We start from the raw sequence: 18175 nt of genomic DNA, 5'->3' as shown, positions 1-18175 counted from the left end.
GGAATGCAGTGTATTCATAAAAGTGTTGTTATTGTTATCCTAAAGAGAAACATATAAATGAATATGTTCTCTATGCTTCGGCGCAAAAGAGAAAAGGTCTGCTTTCTCTCTTTATAGTGATACAACCAAGAAGAACAAGTTATTCACAAGTGGTTTTGCAACGAGAAGTCTGTTTTTTTATTGTTAAATTGAGCTGTACAACTCGTATTGCATAATTGTGTTCAGAAACGACAAACGAATTGGTTTCAAAAAGGGGCACTGTTCGTTCAGGCCCGATCAATTATAAACACAATTCAGGGTTTTATTATACGCACGCAGAAGTCTGCATTTCAATTCATGAGTGTGACTCGAACGTTTGCAGGAGTTAAAACATGGCATACATGCGACTTTGTTCAATACCTGTTGCACAGCTGCTTCTAAAATGATAATATTTGGCACCATGGCAATTACTTTTAGGGGGTTTTGACATGTGAAAGGAAAGAGTTGTGGCAAAATGTATAAAAACAACATTAAGACAGCCACTGTTTAAAATAAGGTCTTCTCAAAGTCTTAGAACAGTCACGAAGTTGGCCTCGAGAAAAAAAATCAAATCAACTTTTAACGAGGTTATCATGTCAAATACACAACAAGAAAGCTTATTTTTAAAGGTTTATCAGAGTGCTGATCATCAGATTGAAGACCAAAGTGCAGAGGACCCATTCCCAGCTTATTTAGATGATATTGATACCACACTTGCACCCTTTTGTCCAACTTCTGCTCAGCGTGTATTAAAAGCACTCGGTATGGCTCGTGTGGGATCTCAAGACATACTTGTCGATCTAGGTTCTGGCGATGGTCGTTTTGTTACAGCTGCTGTATCAGAATTCAAGGCTTTAAGAGCAGTTGGTATTGAATCCGATAATGAATTAGTAGAAACGTCAAAAACACTAGCAAATCAAGTCTTGTCCTCAGAGAATAGTGGAAGGGTCTCCTTTATTTTAGGCGATTTATTAGACTTACCAAAGATAGTTCATGATACAGACTGGACAGTCATTGTTTTGTTCCTTTTGCCCGATCATACGGACAAATTTTCAGATATGCTATTACAGCATTATCGTAAAGGAGCTCGTATTGTCAGTTTGGTTTTTAATCTCAATGAAATACCAGAGTTAAAGCTGATAGCGTCAGATGAATCAGATGGGATCTACGTGTATGGCCAACAGTAACAAAGAAGATCACATGCTTTAGTCACACACAGATAGTTTGCAAATTACTATTATCATTATGCTGCATGATACACATATAGACACAGTTAAAGAAGGACTATTTCTTGTTGTTTTCTCGTGGATATCACCCTATTTAAGTCTTTGTAACAAAAAAAAAAAAAAACCTTAAATGCACTCTGCTTTTCACCCGAAAATCTCTTTATAACGTGAGTTTGTTTTTTTTCCTTTTTCTTTTTTCCCTTTTCTCTCTTTTTTCTTAATCTTTATATCACAATGACTCGTAAAACATCAGTGAAGCAATTAGTTAAACCGCTTTGTAAACTCTCTTTATTACCACACTGCCATACATTTGAACCCGACTTAGATTTTATACCAGAAAAAAAGCAACAAAAAGTCATATTAAAAGAGATAGGACAAACTGACATTGTGAGTTTATTGCCCAGAGAAGTAGTTCTCAAGATATTTTCACTATTATCTTTTCAAGATTTGATTCGTGTTCAATTGGTAAGTTATTTATAGGAAAACAAAACACCAATTTCATGATAGACTTGCCGAATGTGGCGCAGATTAGCTTTGGATGCATCTATCTGGCGGAAACGATTTTACGAGCTCAATTCAAGATTTACTGATATTTATGCACATAAACCTAATACATGGATTGAATCATCTTCTCTGCCATGGAAAACCAGATATTGTCAAGCCATTACATTTGCTAATTGGAGAATGGGGACTGTACAGAAATTGAACAAATTGGATGATAACGAAGGCAGTAGGATATTGTCTGTCAAGCTGAGAGACCAATTGTTGGTGACATTATCAGAAGTATGGACCTCCCGAAAACACAACAAGTTCACTCATATCAAGTATAGGATAACGTAGTAAAATTGTATCAATATACCACTGATACAGGTTTTACGTTTAAGTCCAAATGGTGCTTTGGTGATCCAATTACACAGCCAAACTGTATGATCGAGTGTGTTGATGTCTTGCCTGATATTCATATTTTGGTGGTAGCACAACGTGGATCGTGAGTAGTGTTGTACACATATCTTGTGAGAGTTTGTGTGCTAATCTTTTATAGAAAATGCATGTTTTATGATATTAATAAAGGATCCAAGCATGATCCAATTCAAGTATTAAAAGGTGGAAGTCATCCTTGGTTTATTCCTGATTCAATTTCGGTCAATCAAGATTACTTTGCAATGGCTGGTAGAAAACCTTCGGCTGTATTTGTCTGGAACTGGAGAAAAGGAGTAAGATTGTCAAGTAGGGTAAGTGTGTGTGTGTGTAAAAAAAAGGAGCTTGTATAAACACATTTCTTGTTTAGGCGTTTGATAATCAACCTCACAATGTCTTTTTATCCGGAGATAATTTGATTACAGTCAGTGTAGATGGTTTAGTCCATGTGTTTGATATTTTTGACAACATAAAAGATGCCAGAGTTACACACTATTTAAATGCCTGCAGTATTCCTTGTATTGACTACGACAATTCGCTTAGTATTGTGTTTGCACCACACGCTTCACGTCGAATTCATCACTATAAATGGAATGAACAGGTTGATGAAACGGTAGCAGTAACAGACCAAGAAGAGCAACCTAGCAGTAGTGATGAAGAACAAGACACTACGCCGGTTACACCTCTCCGAAGAAGATTTTCGACCACGTTTATCAATTTATTTAAATCTTCCGCTGCTATACCTAAAAGACAAGATTCATATAAACTACCACGCCCAGCAAGCAGCAGTAGTACAACATTATCTTCTCGTGAATTCTACAAATCTGTCCGATTAAGGCGTCACTCTTCTTATAATGATTATGGTTATGCTTGTCAAATGAGAACAGACCAATACATACGTGAACACAAAAGCCTACATCATCAACAAGTTCCTCTTCCTATACCTAGTTTTCAAGATAGACCTCGGTTGGTCCATTCAATTCGAACCACACCACTGGGTTCAACAGCAAAAGAAATAGTGAATGTAGCTATGCATGGGGAGCGAATAGCTACTGTCAATCGACATGGTGACATTGCTTTATATGCATTGAATGGTACAACAGCAGCCAGAGTGACAATACCACTTCATGACAAGCACGAATGGATGGAGTCAGAGGATGAAGACAACAGAAGGGATGACGATGAGTTATCAGATGGATATGATTCTATGAGGTCAAGGTTGGCTATGGGACCTATGGGATTGGTATATGGGTCGAAAGATGGCCGTCTTTGGTGGCTTGATTTTGGTTGCAGAGCACTACCTAATACTAAATAAATCAAAATCATATAAAAAACTTTTTATTTTATTATTGTTGTTTTTTCATGTTGTTCATAAGTTGAGTAATTCTATTTGCAATACCTTCTTTAGCTTTTTCGGTGACATTCAAATTGTGTTTATGACCAAATTCTTCGGCAATCTGCTTTGGATCCGAGTCTTTAAAGACCGAAATCGTCGTACTAATACCATCTGCTATAGCTAATTCAATTCGGAACCAAGGGACAGTGTCTTGAGCTGGTTTGGATAACAAATGCTTTGTGATTAATGACTTGTCCAATTTGACTCGAGGTTTCACTGATGGTGTGCTAGCATTAGATGCCGTAGCAGTAGATGTAGGTGGAGCAGATGCAGGTTCATTAGGCGCAGGTGGAGTGGAGACCTTGACAGGTTTGGATACGGGTAATTGAAAAAGAGGATCGAAGGGTTTTGCTTGTACATTTAAAGGTGTGCTTTGCACTGAAGCATTGGGGGTGAATGGACTGGGTGGAGGACTGAAATTAGATGCAAAGGCGCTCATTTGATGAGCAGAAGATGATGGTATAATAGCACTTGAAGGGGATTGTAAGTTTGATGGAGGTGCAGATTTGGGCTTAAATTCCTCAGCATCAAGACTCCATTTACCTTTCATTAAACTGTTTGGAGGAGTAGGTTGAGCAATGAGTCTTTGCTCTTGATGCTGTGTTGATATTTGAGGGTTAGATGGTTTTATTTCAGAAGTCGCAGGAAGTCGTGCTCGAGATTGTGCTATAGGTTTTTGTTTTTGAGCTGGAGGAGGAAAAGACTGAGGCTTTTTTTGCTCCCAAAAAGGTTCAGATGATAAATTAGCCATACCCCAGACAGAGTTAATAGGTGCAGCACGCTGAGCCATAGGTTTGTGAGTAATTGGTACATAGGGTCTATCAGCATTGCTGTGTCGAACAATAGGGGCCGTTGCCCTAGTAGTGTTAGAGAAAGGAGTAGTGTCCTTGGGCTTCTTTTTGGATTTCTTCTTAGGTTTTTTACCACCAAGGGCACTTGGAATAGGCTTTTTTAAACGTTGAGCAAGGATAAAGTCCTCAGACACAGGCTTAAAGTTAGCTCCACGTCTATGGAGGTCTCCGTTGCCTATACCACCTGCTTTTACTTTAGTTGAATGATCTATGAGAGAATCCCAAGTAGCTGGCTCGCTCTTTACATTGTCGCCCCAGCTAGTAATTTCTATATCTTCATATTCAGAGTCGTCGTCGTCTTCCTCATATTCAGAAGATTCGTGGTTGTTATCTACTGGTTGCCGACTCATGTTTATGAAAAGTCTATTGAGGACACTGTTGAATACACAAGAGAGTAAAGAGCAAGAATAACAAAAAAAATCACATCGCATTTGTTGTCTTTTCAGTGACTGTTAACACGAAGAATCATAACAATGAAAAGTATCTGCTTACTCTGAGAAATGGTGTGTGTGTGTGGGGGGGGGGGGGAGGTTCATTTATTACTGGTATTGTTATTATGTAAAATTAAAAATCAATGGCCCAAATTTTCCAAATCATAGTCTTGAGCATTTAATGGCTGATAGGTGCCTCTTCCTCTCCAGCGAGCTGTAGCTAAAGATAGTTTTTGCCAAGCGCTTGTCTTTTCTACTTGTTGCTCTAACTCAGGCTTTCTCCAGAACCATCTCAACATCAAACTACTCACTACTACACTTGTTGAACTAGCAGCCATAGCCATACCAGCCATCATTGGAGGTAAGTGCAATCCAAAAGGCATAAAGATACCCATTGCAAGAGGAATACCAACCATATTATAGATACAAGCCCATAACAAATTGAGTTTGATACGTCTAAAGATACTTCTTGAAAGCTCCAGAGCCACTACAACATCAGTTAAATCATTGCGCATCAAAACGACATCAGCAGCTTCCATAGCAATATCTGTTCCACTACATAAAGCAACTCCCAAATTAGCAGCAGCTAAAGCAGGAGAGTCATTGATGCCGTCGCCAACCATAGCCACAACAGTAGGAGCAAGGCGATGAGACCAAGGCAAGAAGCTAGTCTTCACCCTTAATTGTGATTGAATATCCTTCACAATCTGTGTCTTGCCACTTGGAGAAATACCTGCATGTACTTCAGTGATGCCTAAGCGAGATGCAATGCATTGAGCTGTTAATGCATTGTCACCTGTGACCATGGCTGTGTCAATACCCATTTTATGCAGACTAGCAATGACCAATTTAGCTTCTGGCTTGAGGGTATCCGAGATAGAAATAAAACCCATAGGAAGACCGTCTACAGCGACTAAAATACTTGTGCACCCTTGAGCTAATTCTTTTTCGATGGTTTGAATCTGTTCATCTGATAAACCAATGCCATGATGGTCTTCTAACCAGGCTTGATTACCCACAATAACTTGATAAGGTTGACTAAAGTCTTCATTAAGCGTTACATGACACTGTATGCCATAACCAGTTTCACTCTTGAAGTCTGACACAGAACCCAAATGATCTAAAGATGACTCGGCAAGCGTTTGTGTTAATGCCTTGGTCTTGTTGACAACAGCACGTCCCAACAAATGCTCACTTCTGGCTTCAGCAAGAGCAGCAAGCAAGAGCATCTTATGCTTGGTTGTTTCACGATCATCCCAGCTGTGATAGTTCACTACTTGTACTTGACCTGTGGTCAATGTTCCTGTCTTGTCAAACACAACCTTGTTGACTTTCTGACCATTTTCAAGCACATCGCCACCTTTAAAGATCACACCGTGTTCTGCAGCTAGACCTGTGCCAACCATAACAGCAGTAGGCGTAGCAAGTCCCAAAGCACAAGGACAAGCAACGATAATAACACTAATACACATCTTGAGGCAGACAAAGAACCAATCACCATTATTGCCTTCTTTGATAATTTCATGTTGCAAAAGCGCAGGCATATGGCTGACACCCAAACAGCCTACCAATACAGACCAAATAACTAAGGTGGAAATACCCAAAACGAGAACAGATGGCACAAACACACCAGCAACCCTGTCGGTGAATCCTTGAATAGGTGCTTTATTTACTTGAGCATCTTCTACCAATCGAACAATTTGGCTGAGAGCAGTTTCAGAACCTACACGGATGGCCTTCATCACAAATGTGCCGAGTCCGTTCACTGTACCACCAATCACAGTATCACCTGCTTTTTTGTTGATAGGATCGATTTCACCTGTGATCATGCTTTCATCAACAGAAGATTCACCAGAGACCAAAACACCATCTGTAGGTATCTTATCACCAGGCACAATCTTTAAATAATCATTGATTTGCACGAGTTCCGAAGGGATTTGCTTCTCTGAGAGAATAGTTCCATCCTTAGAGAGTTGAACCATAGTAGCAGTAGAAGGAGTAAGCGACATTAATTTGGACAGTGCGGAAGAGGATTGCCCTTTGGCCAAGTTCTCCATATATCGACCTGCCATAATAAATGTAACCAGCGTAGCAGAAGTATCAAAAAAGACAGAAGGACGAGTAGAAGAAGCATTGTAAATGGCTCTGATCATGGAAATAATCGAGAAAAAGTAAGCAGACAAGGTGGATAAAGCAACTAAGACATCCATGGTAGGTGCATTGTGTTTCAGTGATTGATAAGCAGACACTAAGAAGCGCTTCCCAATGATGAATTGTACAGGTGTTGCCAAAGCCAACTGCAACACGTCAAACAAGTAAAGTCCTGGTATAATATATGTAGGTGTATTCAAAATCTCTCTACCCCACTTGAACTCAGGCAGTATCATAGCCATCAAAAACACAGGAAAGGCAAATGCAAAACTTTGCCAGAAACCACGACGCCATTGTTTGATTTCCCTGATTTTGGACAAACTTTCCAGTTGTACACTCTTGGATTTGTCGCTTACAAGAGCATTGAATCCTATTGACTCAATTTTTTCAACAATTTCTCGAGGGCCTATTGTGGATTGGTTGTATGTAATTATGCCTGATTCTGTCATTAAGTTGACAGATACTGTATGTATACCATTCATTTTCAAAAGTTCTCGCTCAATGGCGTTAACACAGCTAGCACAGGTCATACCGAAGATCTGAAGTTGAAGTCTGCTTGAGCGTTGCTGAACATTATCTACAAGAACTGTAGCATCGAATCCCATGCCGTTTATCGAGTCTATGATTTGATTAATCTGAATGACCGTAGGATCGTAACTAACTGTAGCTGACTCTGCAAGCAATGACACTTGGACCGCAGAAATGCCTTGTATGGCAGATAATCCTCTTTCAATGCTGTTGACGCATGAGGCGCAGGTCATGCCGGTAACGCGTAGCTGTGCAGTTGTGTCTGACTGCTGAGTTATGTTTTGCTGAATCGTTGGCTCAACTGTTGGCTTTGGCTGCACAGGTTTGTTACTGTCTTGAGAATAAAGAGCCGCATCGAATCCACACTCCCTAATCGTATCAATAATTTTATCCTGTGTAATTATCGAGGGCTGATATTGTATTGTTGCCGTCGCATCCTCTAAACTGACGCTGATTGATTCTAAACCTTGAAGTGATAAGCTTGAATTTGTAATGGATTTCACGCAAGATTGACAAGTCATGCCTTGGATACTCAGTTTGATCTCGGAGATTTTCGGTACATCAAATCCGCAATCTTCAATTGCTGCTATGAGTGTTTCCTTAGAGACTATATCCGAATGAGTGATGGTAGCGTTTTTATGTTCTAGGCTGATTTGTACTGTTTCTGTAAGAGGGGCAAGTGCTTTTGTTATTGCGTTGACACAAGAGTGACAAGTCATTCCTTCTATTGGAATGATTGATGTTATATTTGTCATCCTGGACTATCTTTTTCAGTTGATGTGTAGTAAAGGGAAAAAAAAGCAAAAGTGAAAAAGCGGTCGAGAATGAACACAAAAAAAAATTGTTCTTTTTATTTTTATTCATCGGCATATCTAGTTTTCCCGACAACAATGATATCACTTTTGTTTAGACCACATAAAAAAAGTTTCAAGAAGTATTCCAGCATGTATCTTGTTTATGCATCTAAAAACCCTCCCCAGAGCTAAATTACTAAAAAGATAAATCTTTGAAACAGTAAATCGAGCAATAAAGAATTCAAACTGACGGAGGGTTGGAATGATCAATGGTAAAAAAAAAAACAAATGTAATGAATCAAAGGCTTGGATAATGGTTTTTCCACATACGATTTATTTAAACAGGAGAGTTACCAGTGTATGTAGGGTTAGCAATAACCTAATGGAAGGTTTATGAATATGTGCCACCAAGTATGTGATGTTTAATCTTACCTCAACCCAGTAATTATCGGGATCAGCAATGAAAGCAATGTTCTTCATGCTACCATCAGTCAACTTCTTAATGAATTTAACACCAAGAGACTCAAAACGCTCGCAGGCCTTTTCAATATTGTCAACAAGGATAGCAGTATGACCAAAGCCACGACCAGGCTCGGTGTTACCATTAGCATAAGCGAAATCAGCTTGATCTTCAGTGCCCCAGTTGCTTTCAATCAAATCAGAATCATCCCTCTCTTTTGCATACAAAATGGTTGTACTTACTGTGTTAATTCAAGAACACCGGGGATACTGAAAGCCAACTTTTTCTTTTCTTCTTCAGCTTCAGGAACTTTGTCAACGTATGCCAAAAAATAAAGAGTGAATTTGGCAGAAGGAAAATCGCTCTTGGTGATAAGCCTAGTATAAAAACGCGTCAAATACTGCTTTGTTTAGCATGAAATACTTACTTCATACCGAGAACTTCAGTGTAAAAATGGAGAGAGGCCTTGGGATCCTTGACACGGATCATGGTGTGGTTGAAGACATACTTGGTAGGATCAGTGGACATATTGGTTATGAATAAAAAGTGAAACTACTGGGGAAGAAATTCAAAAAAAAAAATTGGGTTTTATATTAAGAACAATTGACGCAATCAGTACATGAACTTGCCAGAATTTATAATCTGCTGAACACGAAATTCGTTCAAATCTCTAGGATGCTTAATAAGCCCGAAGACCAAGATACATAAACACATTGGCTCACTGCAGAAGCATGCTGTGAAGTCTCTTATTGGGACTCAGACGGATAAAAGTTTGTGTTATCAGTAAAGCCTTTGTTTAGCTGCTAAAAAGGACATTGTAAATATAATTCTTGACGCAGTTCTTGTTCTTTTCTAGAAGAATAAAAAGGCCCTTCCTCTCCAATGTCGACTCCAAAAAAGGAACCACTTTTGCGCATATAGTGATTTAAAGGTGATCAAAACTGTAAGCGTTCCATAATGAAAAAAAAAACGAAATCGTTATTTTATGGATTATGTATTAATTCCTTTCAATCGCGGGCATGTAAATACTTCAATAGCAAAGAAGACAACAATTGAGACAGATCTTCTTCTTTTTGTTAGGCATGTAAAGGTAGTATAGATCCTGTTAATACATGCATAAGTACTTTAGGTATCTGCAAATAATATCTAATAACATCCAGGATACCTTTGGGATTGATTTGAGCCAAAAAGAGCGACTTGTAAAAAATGGTCTAAATGATCATTCGACCAAAGGGTACTACTCATGGAAATCTTGAGTTTGATAACTTTCCAGTTTTTTTTTCTCAATGTGTTTTCTTGCTAATTACAGTATGAAAATGATGCGACATAAGCGAAAAAGCTCGTAAACATTTCTTCACATTTGCTCAATATTTTAGCAGCAAAGCTGCTGCGTTCTCTACATCAACAGACTTACAATGCAAAGATCTAAAACTTTTGTTATTGCGTCAAAGCTGAAAAACTACGTCTTCATGCAGTTCTCGGCACAAGCTCGATTTTTGATGCGGCGGGATGAAGATTTGGAGTTACCTTCCGTTTTCAATTTCCACTCACAGCCATCCTGCATGTCCTGTGTCAGTTCGTCCCACGTTCGCATTATAAAATGCCTATATTTCTATCCTCTCATGTTCTTTAGCACTCGAAGTCTCATACAACGCTTTAGAGTCATCCATTGCTAGCACATTTCATATGCCATCTAGAGCAAGAATGCTCAAATCACAGCTTAAACGAGCCATTCTTTTTTGAGTATTTCTCAAAACATAAGCACACATGAAAATTCTCATTGCTTTGAGAAAAGGTTATCTTATGTAGATGGACGTTCGCTATTCTATTGAAGATAAAAAGCTGCTGTTGAGAAAGTAATTTAAAACAGTACACGCTACGATTAATTGACATGAGTTTTGCAGTGCGCTGTTAGAGCGCGCCATTATAACATGTCAAGCATAGTACAGATCAAATGATTAAAATTGAATCATCAAATTGCTTGTACTCTTCTCTATTCGGTGTAGATTTCAAAGACTAGCCTGATTGTCAACACTAAAAAGTCTAGATACTCTGTTATAAGATAATCCATGCTTGGTCGGATGGCATAGTTTTAAACCTAAATATTCACACAAAATTCTCTTGGCTTCATGTTATTACTTTATTTATTTTTGTTGACCTTGTAATGTAACTACAATGCGACGAGCTCCACCATAATTACGGTGTTCGCACAAATAAATTCTATTGTCAATCATTAATAAAAGGCTTTACATGCCTGTGTATATACTTACCCTTGCCAAGTACCTAAGTTGAGCTTTCCGTTCGTGATTGGAATATTCAAGGAAACACCTACAATGCCTGATTTCAAATGACCAGGCTAAATTATGACAGTAAGAGATCACGCATGAACATCCCTTTTTATTGTCTTACCATATCATCAGCACCTTCTGCTGTATGAATATAAGGGAAATTCTCGGGAACAATCTTGTTTAAACCCATTTCCATATCTTTCTGTACATCAGGATCACAATTTTCATTGAGCATTAATGAAGCAGAAGTGTGTTGCACTAGTGAGAATTAGTCAAGATAAATGCGATACGCGTCTATTTACAGAAAACATTGGCAATACCAACTTTGAAAGACTTTAGTTCGGGAAGTTGGTTTACAATCTCGCTATGAACAAGATGGCAACCTATTCTTTTGTATCAGCTGTTGTTATTGTATCTAGTACCACTTTACCTCTGGAGCGTTCTTTTAAACGAATTTCTCTTTGTACCCAAGACATATCTTTATAAGAAGGATGAAAACGCTTACTAGTGAGTTCTTACGTAGTCTTGACATTTAGACCCACGTCACGTATTTTGTAATCGAAACCCAGGATTTTGTTTAAATTACATCTTGGCATGGGTTTCCCTTTTCAAGTAAATTTGCACTTTTAGAGGCTGTTATTTTTCTTACTACTTGTAACACAGTGGCCCAAAATAAACCCAATTTGCCAGTTATGTACGGGAAAGAACTTTTCCGAAAGTCATTTTTTTCTTTTCCCCTTTCTTTTTCTGCTTTTTTCCCTTTTTTTTCTTTTGTTTTTCAACATGTCTTGTACTTATCGATTTATAAACTCATCCTTGTCTCAACTCCCGGCTCAGAGGTATAGAATATAGATTTAAGTGTGTGCATACACTCACAATCATTTCTCTTCCAGAGACTTCAACATCATTCTAAGACAGCAACCTAATCAAGCAAAAATGAGTGTTCCTAACGAAAGAGACAGACGATCAATAGAACCACCACCTATTCTTCAAGTTCAATGGCTGAATTGTACACCCGAACATCAAAAGTAATAAAGAAAAATGACCAAAAGTATATGAGACTCATGAGTAACATAGACAATCATTACAGAGTCCATTCTACTTTATGATGGTCAATCTCTTACCTGCAGAACATCCAGATATCACTTGTCCTTTACCTACTCAAGAATATTTATCCGGCACTATTGTTTCATCTCTTCATCGGCTAAGGGATGTAGATAACGTAGACGGTGGTTTCTTTATATTTGGCGATCTGGCAGTTAAGAAGCCAGGGCACTTTCGATTACATTTTAGTCTATTTGAAATAATAGAGTAAGGGAAATAGGCTCTAATTTTTCTTTAATCATGTTCTTTAGTGGTATTGTAGGAAACTGTAAAAACAAACTATCAGAGCCATTTATTGTCTATACCCCCAAAATGTATCCAGGTCCAATTAAGTCTACTTTTCTATCTCGTACATTTTCTGATCAAGGGATTAAAATACGTGTGCGTAAAGACACTCAAGTACAGACAACTAGTCAACAAAAAAGGTAATAAACAATCAATCATGTATTTGTATTTATTTTTTTTCCAGGTCAAGCACAATACGGAAAAGAAAACATACAAGTCAACACAATGCGCCTATTATGAAAAAAGAAATTCTATCACTACCTTCTTATGCCTCAGACCATCCTGCTGCTCATTTTGGTCGATGGCAGTCTTGGCATCCAATAATAAGTAGAAAGGATACCCCGCAAGCATTGACACCCTCTCATTTGTCGCCTATATCTTCACCCACTTTATCCCACCAATCTTCATCTTCTACACATAGTTTGCCGCCTATGACCAGCCCTAGTTTGCCTAGTCTTATGCACTCAGTTCCTTTTGAACACTACAGGCTGCCTCCTCCTAGGGAGATTATAAATAATCGGCATTCAAATGATATTTACCATACATATACATCACCCTTTCCTTTAGACAGTTCGTTTTTTAAATAAATTGCTTTTCATTGGACAACGTGGCATAACTTATAGACAAAAAGAAAACTCTTTTGAATTTTTTTGTTTTTTTTATTAGTCTTTTTTATTTACAGGGAACAAAGCTAAGATAGCCTATTCAGAAGGCCATTATAATCTTTCTGTCCTTTTCTTTTTTTCTTTTCCCAGTAGAATTGAAATACATTCACTAAGATATTTAAACTCCGACGTTCTTTTAGGCCGTCGACTATAAAGAATTACAACTGTTCTCTTTCTCTTTTCTTTTTTGTTTTCTATTATGGATATCACTATTAACATTCGCTCGCCTTCTTTAAACGACACTCTTGTTGTTGTCATAAATACAGATAGTACTATTGCAAATCTAAAGGAGTCTATTGAGTCTGTTCATCCTCAACATCCTCTTCCTAGTAATCAACGCATTATTTACAACGGGAAGCTATTAGAAGACTCGGACACTCTTTTGAATATCTTGAAAAAGGCAATTCATTATAATGAAATAGTACTTATAACTCATTTATATATATAGGTTGATAAAGAGGTCCATCCTATCTTTCATTTAGTCGTGAAACCTTCTGTTCAATCACTTAAGCAAGCCCCTTTGAAGCCAGCGTTTGCTAGTCCCATACTGCAACAGACACAACCTCGACCAGAACAAACTCCACAACCGCCACCAGAACAGCCACAGATAAATCAAAATGAAACTCTACCCCAACTTCCCGGTATGCTACCTGGTGGATACCAAGTAGTCTATATCAAGTAAGTCATTGTGTTGTATCTTTAATGAATAACATTTAAAGTGGTCAATATTATCTTGCACCTGTTCTCGCATCCCTTCAACCCTTACCTCAGCAACAACCATTTCATATACCACAACAGCAACAAGGACCTTTGGATCCACTTATTCAACAACAAATTCAACCACAACAACAACCACAACAACAACCACAACAACAACCACAACAACAACCACAACAACCCATGATTATTAATCAATTTGGCAACATTCAAGCACAAAGAGCAACTTCTATTTGGCTTGCACTTAAATTAGTGGTCGTCTTGTTTATGGTCTGCCAAGGTGCAAGTATTGATCGTATCTTTATTTTTCATACAATTGCTATTGTTTTCTTTTTATATCAAACAGGAAGGTTGAGATTAGTCTTGCGACGTGTTGGTGCACCACAAAACTTGAACCAATTTGGATTCAATCCACCAAATAACAATAATAATAATAATAATAATAATGCTCCTGTTCCTGTTGGTGCTGAAGGTAATCAAGAACAGCAGCAACAAGAAGGCAGAGAATCATCAGGTAGTCAAGGTACTACTGCCGAGGCTTCTTCTTCTCCTACTCTTACTCCAGCTAGACCAACTACCGCCTTGGATGTTTGGAAAAGAGGCCTCTATGCATTCGCTGCTTCCTTATGGCCAACATACGGTGTAGATCCTCGGATTGCTCAAGCTTTTGAAAATAACAATAATGATCAAGCAGAAGCATAAGTTGTAAATAATAATAAAAATATGTGTGTGGAATTATTTTATGTATGAATTGCACTAGATCATGTAGATAAGTTGTTTCATCTCTGGGAGTTGTGTCATAATTTGACTAGATTAGGTAAAAATTATCGTTAAAACATTGGCTAAACTTTTAGGAAGGACTTTTTTTTTTTCTACTGTTGGAGGAAAGGTAACACAATATGTGCTGTGTATATTTTTGCTTTTTTCGTCATTTTTTTTTTCTTTTTTTAAGCTTTGTTGATCAAATGAGTCGATATTTAGAAAAGTTGCCTTATTTTATATCACATTTTCTTGGCTATAGAAAACCAGACTATAAGCCAAAGATTCTTCCTGCTTGGCGAATTTATCTTTGGTCATTTTTAGCTGCTTGGTTAGGTATTGCAGTTTTGGAAATCGTTTTTACATATGGTCCTTCATTTCAAGCACATCAAACACCAATGATTATTGCTTCATTCGTATGTTTTTATCCATGTATATAATTCAATGCTTATATAGAATGTTAGGGCGCAAGTGCTGTATTAATCTATGGCGCGATCGATTCCCCATTAGCACAGCCTCGTAATATTATCTGTGGCCAAATTATAGGTGCAGTAGCAGGCGTCATTATCTCTCAATTATTCTTGGGCATTCAACATACCTGGGCTTCTGAAGGGCAACACATTGCTGTCCAATGGGTTGGTGGCTCAACAGCCATGGCCTTGTCTTTGATTCTGATGCAAATAACAAAGACAGTGCATCCTCCAGGAGGTGCTACAGCACTTATTGCTGTCACAACCCTCAATGTGTTTGAGATCAAATGGTTCTATATAGGTGTAGTTGCACTATCTGCTGTTTTGCAAGTAGTCATTGCTTGCTTGATAAATAATATTGAGAGAAAATACCCTCTATATTGGTGGACACCTGTTCAATTACCTTTAAAAATTGATCCTACCACTTTATCAACTGTTATGTCGACTCATGGCACACATAAGGATGAAGATGTCGTTATTGATAACTTGACAGGAGCTGAAGAAGGAAGGTTACATTATGCAGAAGATAATGATAACGATAACGATATTATAAGAGGAATAGCAGTAACAGCAACAAGGTCTTCCTCAGCCACAGCGTTGGATCATCATGCTGTATCGAAAGCGATTGCTACTCTACAAGATCATGCATCTATAGAAAGAAAAGATCATTGTCAATATATCTTACTAGCTGCTGGAGAGCCATTAATAACAAGTCGTCATGTGAATCTATCAGGAAACGAAAAGGCTTTATTAGAAGCCTTGTTAAACAAATTACACTAATAAGCTTGTTCTAGACACATATGTAAACAAATACAAAGTAATTTTATTTCAAAACTTATTTCTTGTGCTTGTTCTTCTTGTGCTTGCGACGACGATTGTTCTTTCTCTTCTTTTCTTGCTTTTTGAATGCTGCTTGCCATTGATTGTGTTTCATGCGGTCCAGAGTATCCAGCATTTGTTCGCACTTTTTAACCAATGATCGACGCTTTTCACGAATCTCATCATCACCTTCACTTTGAATAGCGTCCAACTTGAGCAAAAGGCGCGTTAACTCATCTTCAGAGCCAAGGAACTTTCGATTCGCATCAGAAGAAGCAGTGACCATTAAAGTGCCTTCAGGTTGCTTTGTGAAACTGAGTTGAGACTTCAAAACATTGTTCCAGCGTTGCAAAAGTTCACTTTTATCATCAGTCAATTGCTTGGCAATAGCGTCTAAAGCTTCCAACTTGCTTGCCTTTTGGGAATCAACCTGAGCACCCTTTTGTTCAGCTGCAACCGAATCAACAAAATCAGACTCTTCTTGTGTCTTTTTATTTTCTTCGTCTGCTTCTTGAATCATCATATTGGCTTCCTTTTCAACAGGTGTGCTGGGCAAACTTTCACGAGTAGGGGTAGGTTCAGCCTCTGTAAAGATATGTTTGGGAAGGTAAGATTTTTGTTGCTTGGGCTCTTCTTCTTCTTGCTTGGGTTCCTTTTCATCGTGAGGCATGGGTTCAGAAGAAGGTTCAGACGTGGCCCAAATACCAGAAGGCTTTGGTTCGTCATTGTACAACTTTTGTGGTGGCGGTGCACGGTCAAGATGACCGAGAAGTTGTTCGTTGACCAAGACAGGTTCAGAAGCAAGTTTTTGTATAAGCTCTTGTAAGCCCACAACATGGTCTTGAACAGTAGGAGGTGGTGTTGATGCACTTGAGGTAGCTGCTGAAGACTCTTGCTTGTCCGTATCTTCCTCTTCAGATAAATCTTCTTCTTCCTCTTCCTTTTCTTCTCTTGAGCGGTTATCCACAGTATCATTTGATGGTTGGAGTATCTTGTCTTGCTCAGAGGACAAAAATGCAGTACGAGGTGTCTCTGAATCGAGCTTCTGATCTGACAAGTATTTCCAGACCTCATCCATGGCTAGATCTTGTTTGTCTTCGTCCCTCATAGGCTTACTATTTTCTTTTTTTTCTTCCTCCATGTACTCCGGATGATTGCCAAACACATGTCTTAACAACTCTTCTAATTGACGAGTACGGTATTTTGAATAGCCTTCATCGTACTCATCTTCTTCTTCGCTTTCGTCTTGTTCGCGTTGTTGTTGAGCCAAGATATGTTGTTGCTCGAGTTTTTGTCTCAAGACTTCTTCTTGCTTTACCCTAAGATACTGTTGCCAGAGAGCATTCACGCGTTGTTGTTCAAGAGCAGCAGCAATACATTGACGATAGTATCTCTCTTCTTCTTCCTGTTGAACAGCGCGTATCAAGGCTTGTCTACGATACGCCTCCAGATAGTCTTGAATTTCTGCATTACGTTGGCGTCTGTATTGATCCTTGAGGTATCTGAGTCGTAACAAGGCTTGGTCTAGTCGTTGTTTTTCCATAACGGACTGTTGTTCAGCTTCGGGATCAATAGAGCGTTGATGATAAAGAGGTACGGCATAGGGATAATGATGGTGTGGAGGATGATATTCTTGTTTACGTCGACAGGCAGCAATGTGTCTATCACGCTCCTGTTGTTCATAGTCTAACAAAGCTTGAAGTTGTAAAAAGTCATCAAGGTTAAAGCTCTTGTTTCCAAGTAAAAAAGATGAAGCCATTTTGATATTTACTAAAGAATGAAAAGGAAGGGGTGAGAGAAAATTCCCGGTTTAAATAGACCAAAAAAAAAAAAAAAAAAAAAAAAAAAGCAGGTGAATTTTACGTCTTTCCTTTTTGGTTGCATAAACCATGCTTTTTCAAACCACATTTCTTTCTTTCACCTTCTCTTTATTTCTATTAAGACACATAAACCAACAAGACAGCCAATTTCGTCTGCATTTATTGTTCTTTACATACTCTTCTTTACGTGATAAATTGGTTATGATGGAGAACAATAATCATGACGTTTTTAGTGTAACAATTTTACTATTTCTGATTGTTTTTTTCCAGAGCCTTCCATGTTTGAGAATGCTCTCGAAAGTAATACAACTTTCTCGAATTTATTTAAATGCTCCAAGAAATACTTTTGCTACATAGCCAAAAGAAACAGTTTAATATGTCTTTTTTATTCATTCACTCATATGCAAGTGAATATCAAAGATCATCTTTTCAACCCTACAAACTGAAAGTGTATCCTCATCAAGACTTTTTATAG

General features: G+C 38.2%; 11 protein-coding genes across 11 annotated transcripts; 6 read left to right on the top strand and 5 right to left on the bottom strand.

The window, feature by feature from the left end:
* Positions 1–611: 611 nt before the first annotated feature.
* On the top strand, positions 612–1205 carry B0P05DRAFT_575072 (uncharacterized protein; the record flags this gene model as incomplete). Its single annotated transcript, XM_051581620.1, has 1 exon — positions 612–1205. One exon carries the CDS (start codon positions 612–614, stop codon positions 1203–1205), a length of 594 nt encoding a protein of 197 aa, XP_051430698.1.
* Positions 1206–1612: 407 nt separating this feature from the next.
* Positions 1613–2777, top strand: B0P05DRAFT_278911 (uncharacterized protein). The gene is made up of 4 exons (XM_051573426.1): positions 1613–1709; positions 1777–2027; positions 2075–2232; positions 2287–2777. Exons 2-4 carry the CDS (start codon positions 1929–1931, stop codon positions 2513–2515), a joined length of 486 nt encoding a protein of 161 aa, XP_051430697.1. The 5' UTR covers positions 1613–1709; positions 1777–1928; the 3' UTR covers positions 2516–2777.
* Positions 2778–3508: 731 nt separating this feature from the next.
* On the bottom strand, positions 3509–4759 carry B0P05DRAFT_591166 (uncharacterized protein; the record flags this gene model as incomplete). Its single annotated transcript, XM_051582874.1, has 1 exon — positions 3509–4759. One exon carries the CDS (start codon positions 4757–4759, stop codon positions 3509–3511), a length of 1251 nt encoding a protein of 416 aa, XP_051430696.1.
* Positions 4760–4929: 170 nt separating this feature from the next.
* On the bottom strand, positions 4930–8335 carry B0P05DRAFT_559369 (uncharacterized protein). Its single transcript, XM_051580266.1, has one exon. The coding sequence runs from the start codon at positions 8272–8274 to the stop codon at positions 4981–4983; it is 3294 nt and encodes a 1097-aa protein (XP_051430695.1). The 5' UTR covers positions 8275–8335; the 3' UTR covers positions 4930–4980.
* Positions 8336–8342: 7 nt separating this feature from the next.
* On the bottom strand, positions 8343–9366 carry B0P05DRAFT_559365 (lactoylglutathione lyase). The gene is made up of 4 exons (XM_051580265.1): positions 9201–9366; positions 9016–9150; positions 8746–8959; positions 8343–8692 (listed from the first exon to the last, which is right to left on the bottom strand). The coding sequence occupies exons 1-4, from the start codon at positions 9299–9301 to the stop codon at positions 8651–8653; spliced, it is 492 nt and encodes a 163-aa protein (XP_051430694.1). The 5' UTR covers positions 9302–9366; the 3' UTR covers positions 8343–8650.
* Positions 9367–10876: 1510 nt separating this feature from the next.
* On the bottom strand, positions 10877–11662 carry B0P05DRAFT_559362 (uncharacterized protein). The gene is made up of 5 exons (XM_051580264.1): positions 11492–11662; positions 11364–11444; positions 11183–11319; positions 11044–11129; positions 10877–10993 (listed from the first exon to the last, which is right to left on the bottom strand). The coding sequence occupies exons 1-5, from the start codon at positions 11535–11537 to the stop codon at positions 10918–10920; spliced, it is 426 nt and encodes a 141-aa protein (XP_051430693.1). The 5' UTR covers positions 11538–11662; the 3' UTR covers positions 10877–10917.
* A 159-nt stretch (positions 11663–11821) lies between these two features.
* Positions 11822–13073, top strand: B0P05DRAFT_498428 (velvet factor-domain-containing protein). The gene is made up of 5 exons (XM_051575410.1): positions 11822–11900; positions 11955–12089; positions 12139–12372; positions 12417–12590; positions 12635–13073. The coding sequence occupies exons 1-5, from the start codon at positions 11845–11847 to the stop codon at positions 13035–13037; spliced, it is 1002 nt and encodes a 333-aa protein (XP_051430692.1). The 5' UTR covers positions 11822–11844; the 3' UTR covers positions 13038–13073.
* A 53-nt stretch (positions 13074–13126) lies between these two features.
* On the top strand, positions 13127–14273 carry B0P05DRAFT_559357 (uncharacterized protein). Its single transcript, XM_051580263.1, has 2 exons — positions 13127–13515; positions 13564–14273. The coding sequence occupies exons 1-2, from the start codon at positions 13315–13317 to the stop codon at positions 13795–13797; spliced, it is 435 nt and encodes a 144-aa protein (XP_051430691.1). The 5' UTR covers positions 13127–13314; the 3' UTR covers positions 13798–14273.
* On the top strand, positions 13801–14677 carry B0P05DRAFT_278773 (uncharacterized protein). Its single transcript, XM_051573425.1, has one exon. The coding sequence runs from the start codon at positions 14016–14018 to the stop codon at positions 14532–14534; it is 519 nt and encodes a 172-aa protein (XP_051430690.1). The 5' UTR covers positions 13801–14015; the 3' UTR covers positions 14535–14677.
* On the top strand, positions 14257–15895 carry B0P05DRAFT_559354 (HPP family-domain-containing protein). Its single transcript, XM_051580262.1, has 3 exons — positions 14257–14649; positions 14687–15007; positions 15056–15895. The coding sequence occupies exons 2-3, from the start codon at positions 14732–14734 to the stop codon at positions 15839–15841; spliced, it is 1062 nt and encodes a 353-aa protein (XP_051430689.1). The 5' UTR covers positions 14257–14649; positions 14687–14731; the 3' UTR covers positions 15842–15895.
* Positions 15896–17683, bottom strand: B0P05DRAFT_559353 (uncharacterized protein; the record flags this gene model as incomplete). The annotated part of the gene is made up of 1 exon (XM_051580261.1): positions 15896–17683. Exon 1 carries the CDS (start codon positions 17637–17639, stop codon positions 15897–15899), a length of 1743 nt encoding a protein of 580 aa, XP_051430688.1. The 5' UTR covers positions 17640–17683.
* Between the last annotated feature and the right edge of the window lie 492 nt (positions 17684–18175).

This window comes from Gilbertella persicaria (genome assembly GCF_025201335.1).
Source record: "Gilbertella persicaria strain CBS 190.32 chromosome Unknown B0P05scaffold_54, whole genome shotgun sequence".
Taxonomy (NCBI): Eukaryota; Fungi; Mucoromycota; class Mucoromycetes; order Mucorales; family Choanephoraceae; genus Gilbertella; species Gilbertella persicaria.
Note: the sequence above shows the minus strand (reverse complement) of the source record. Positions and strands in the feature narration are given on the sequence as shown.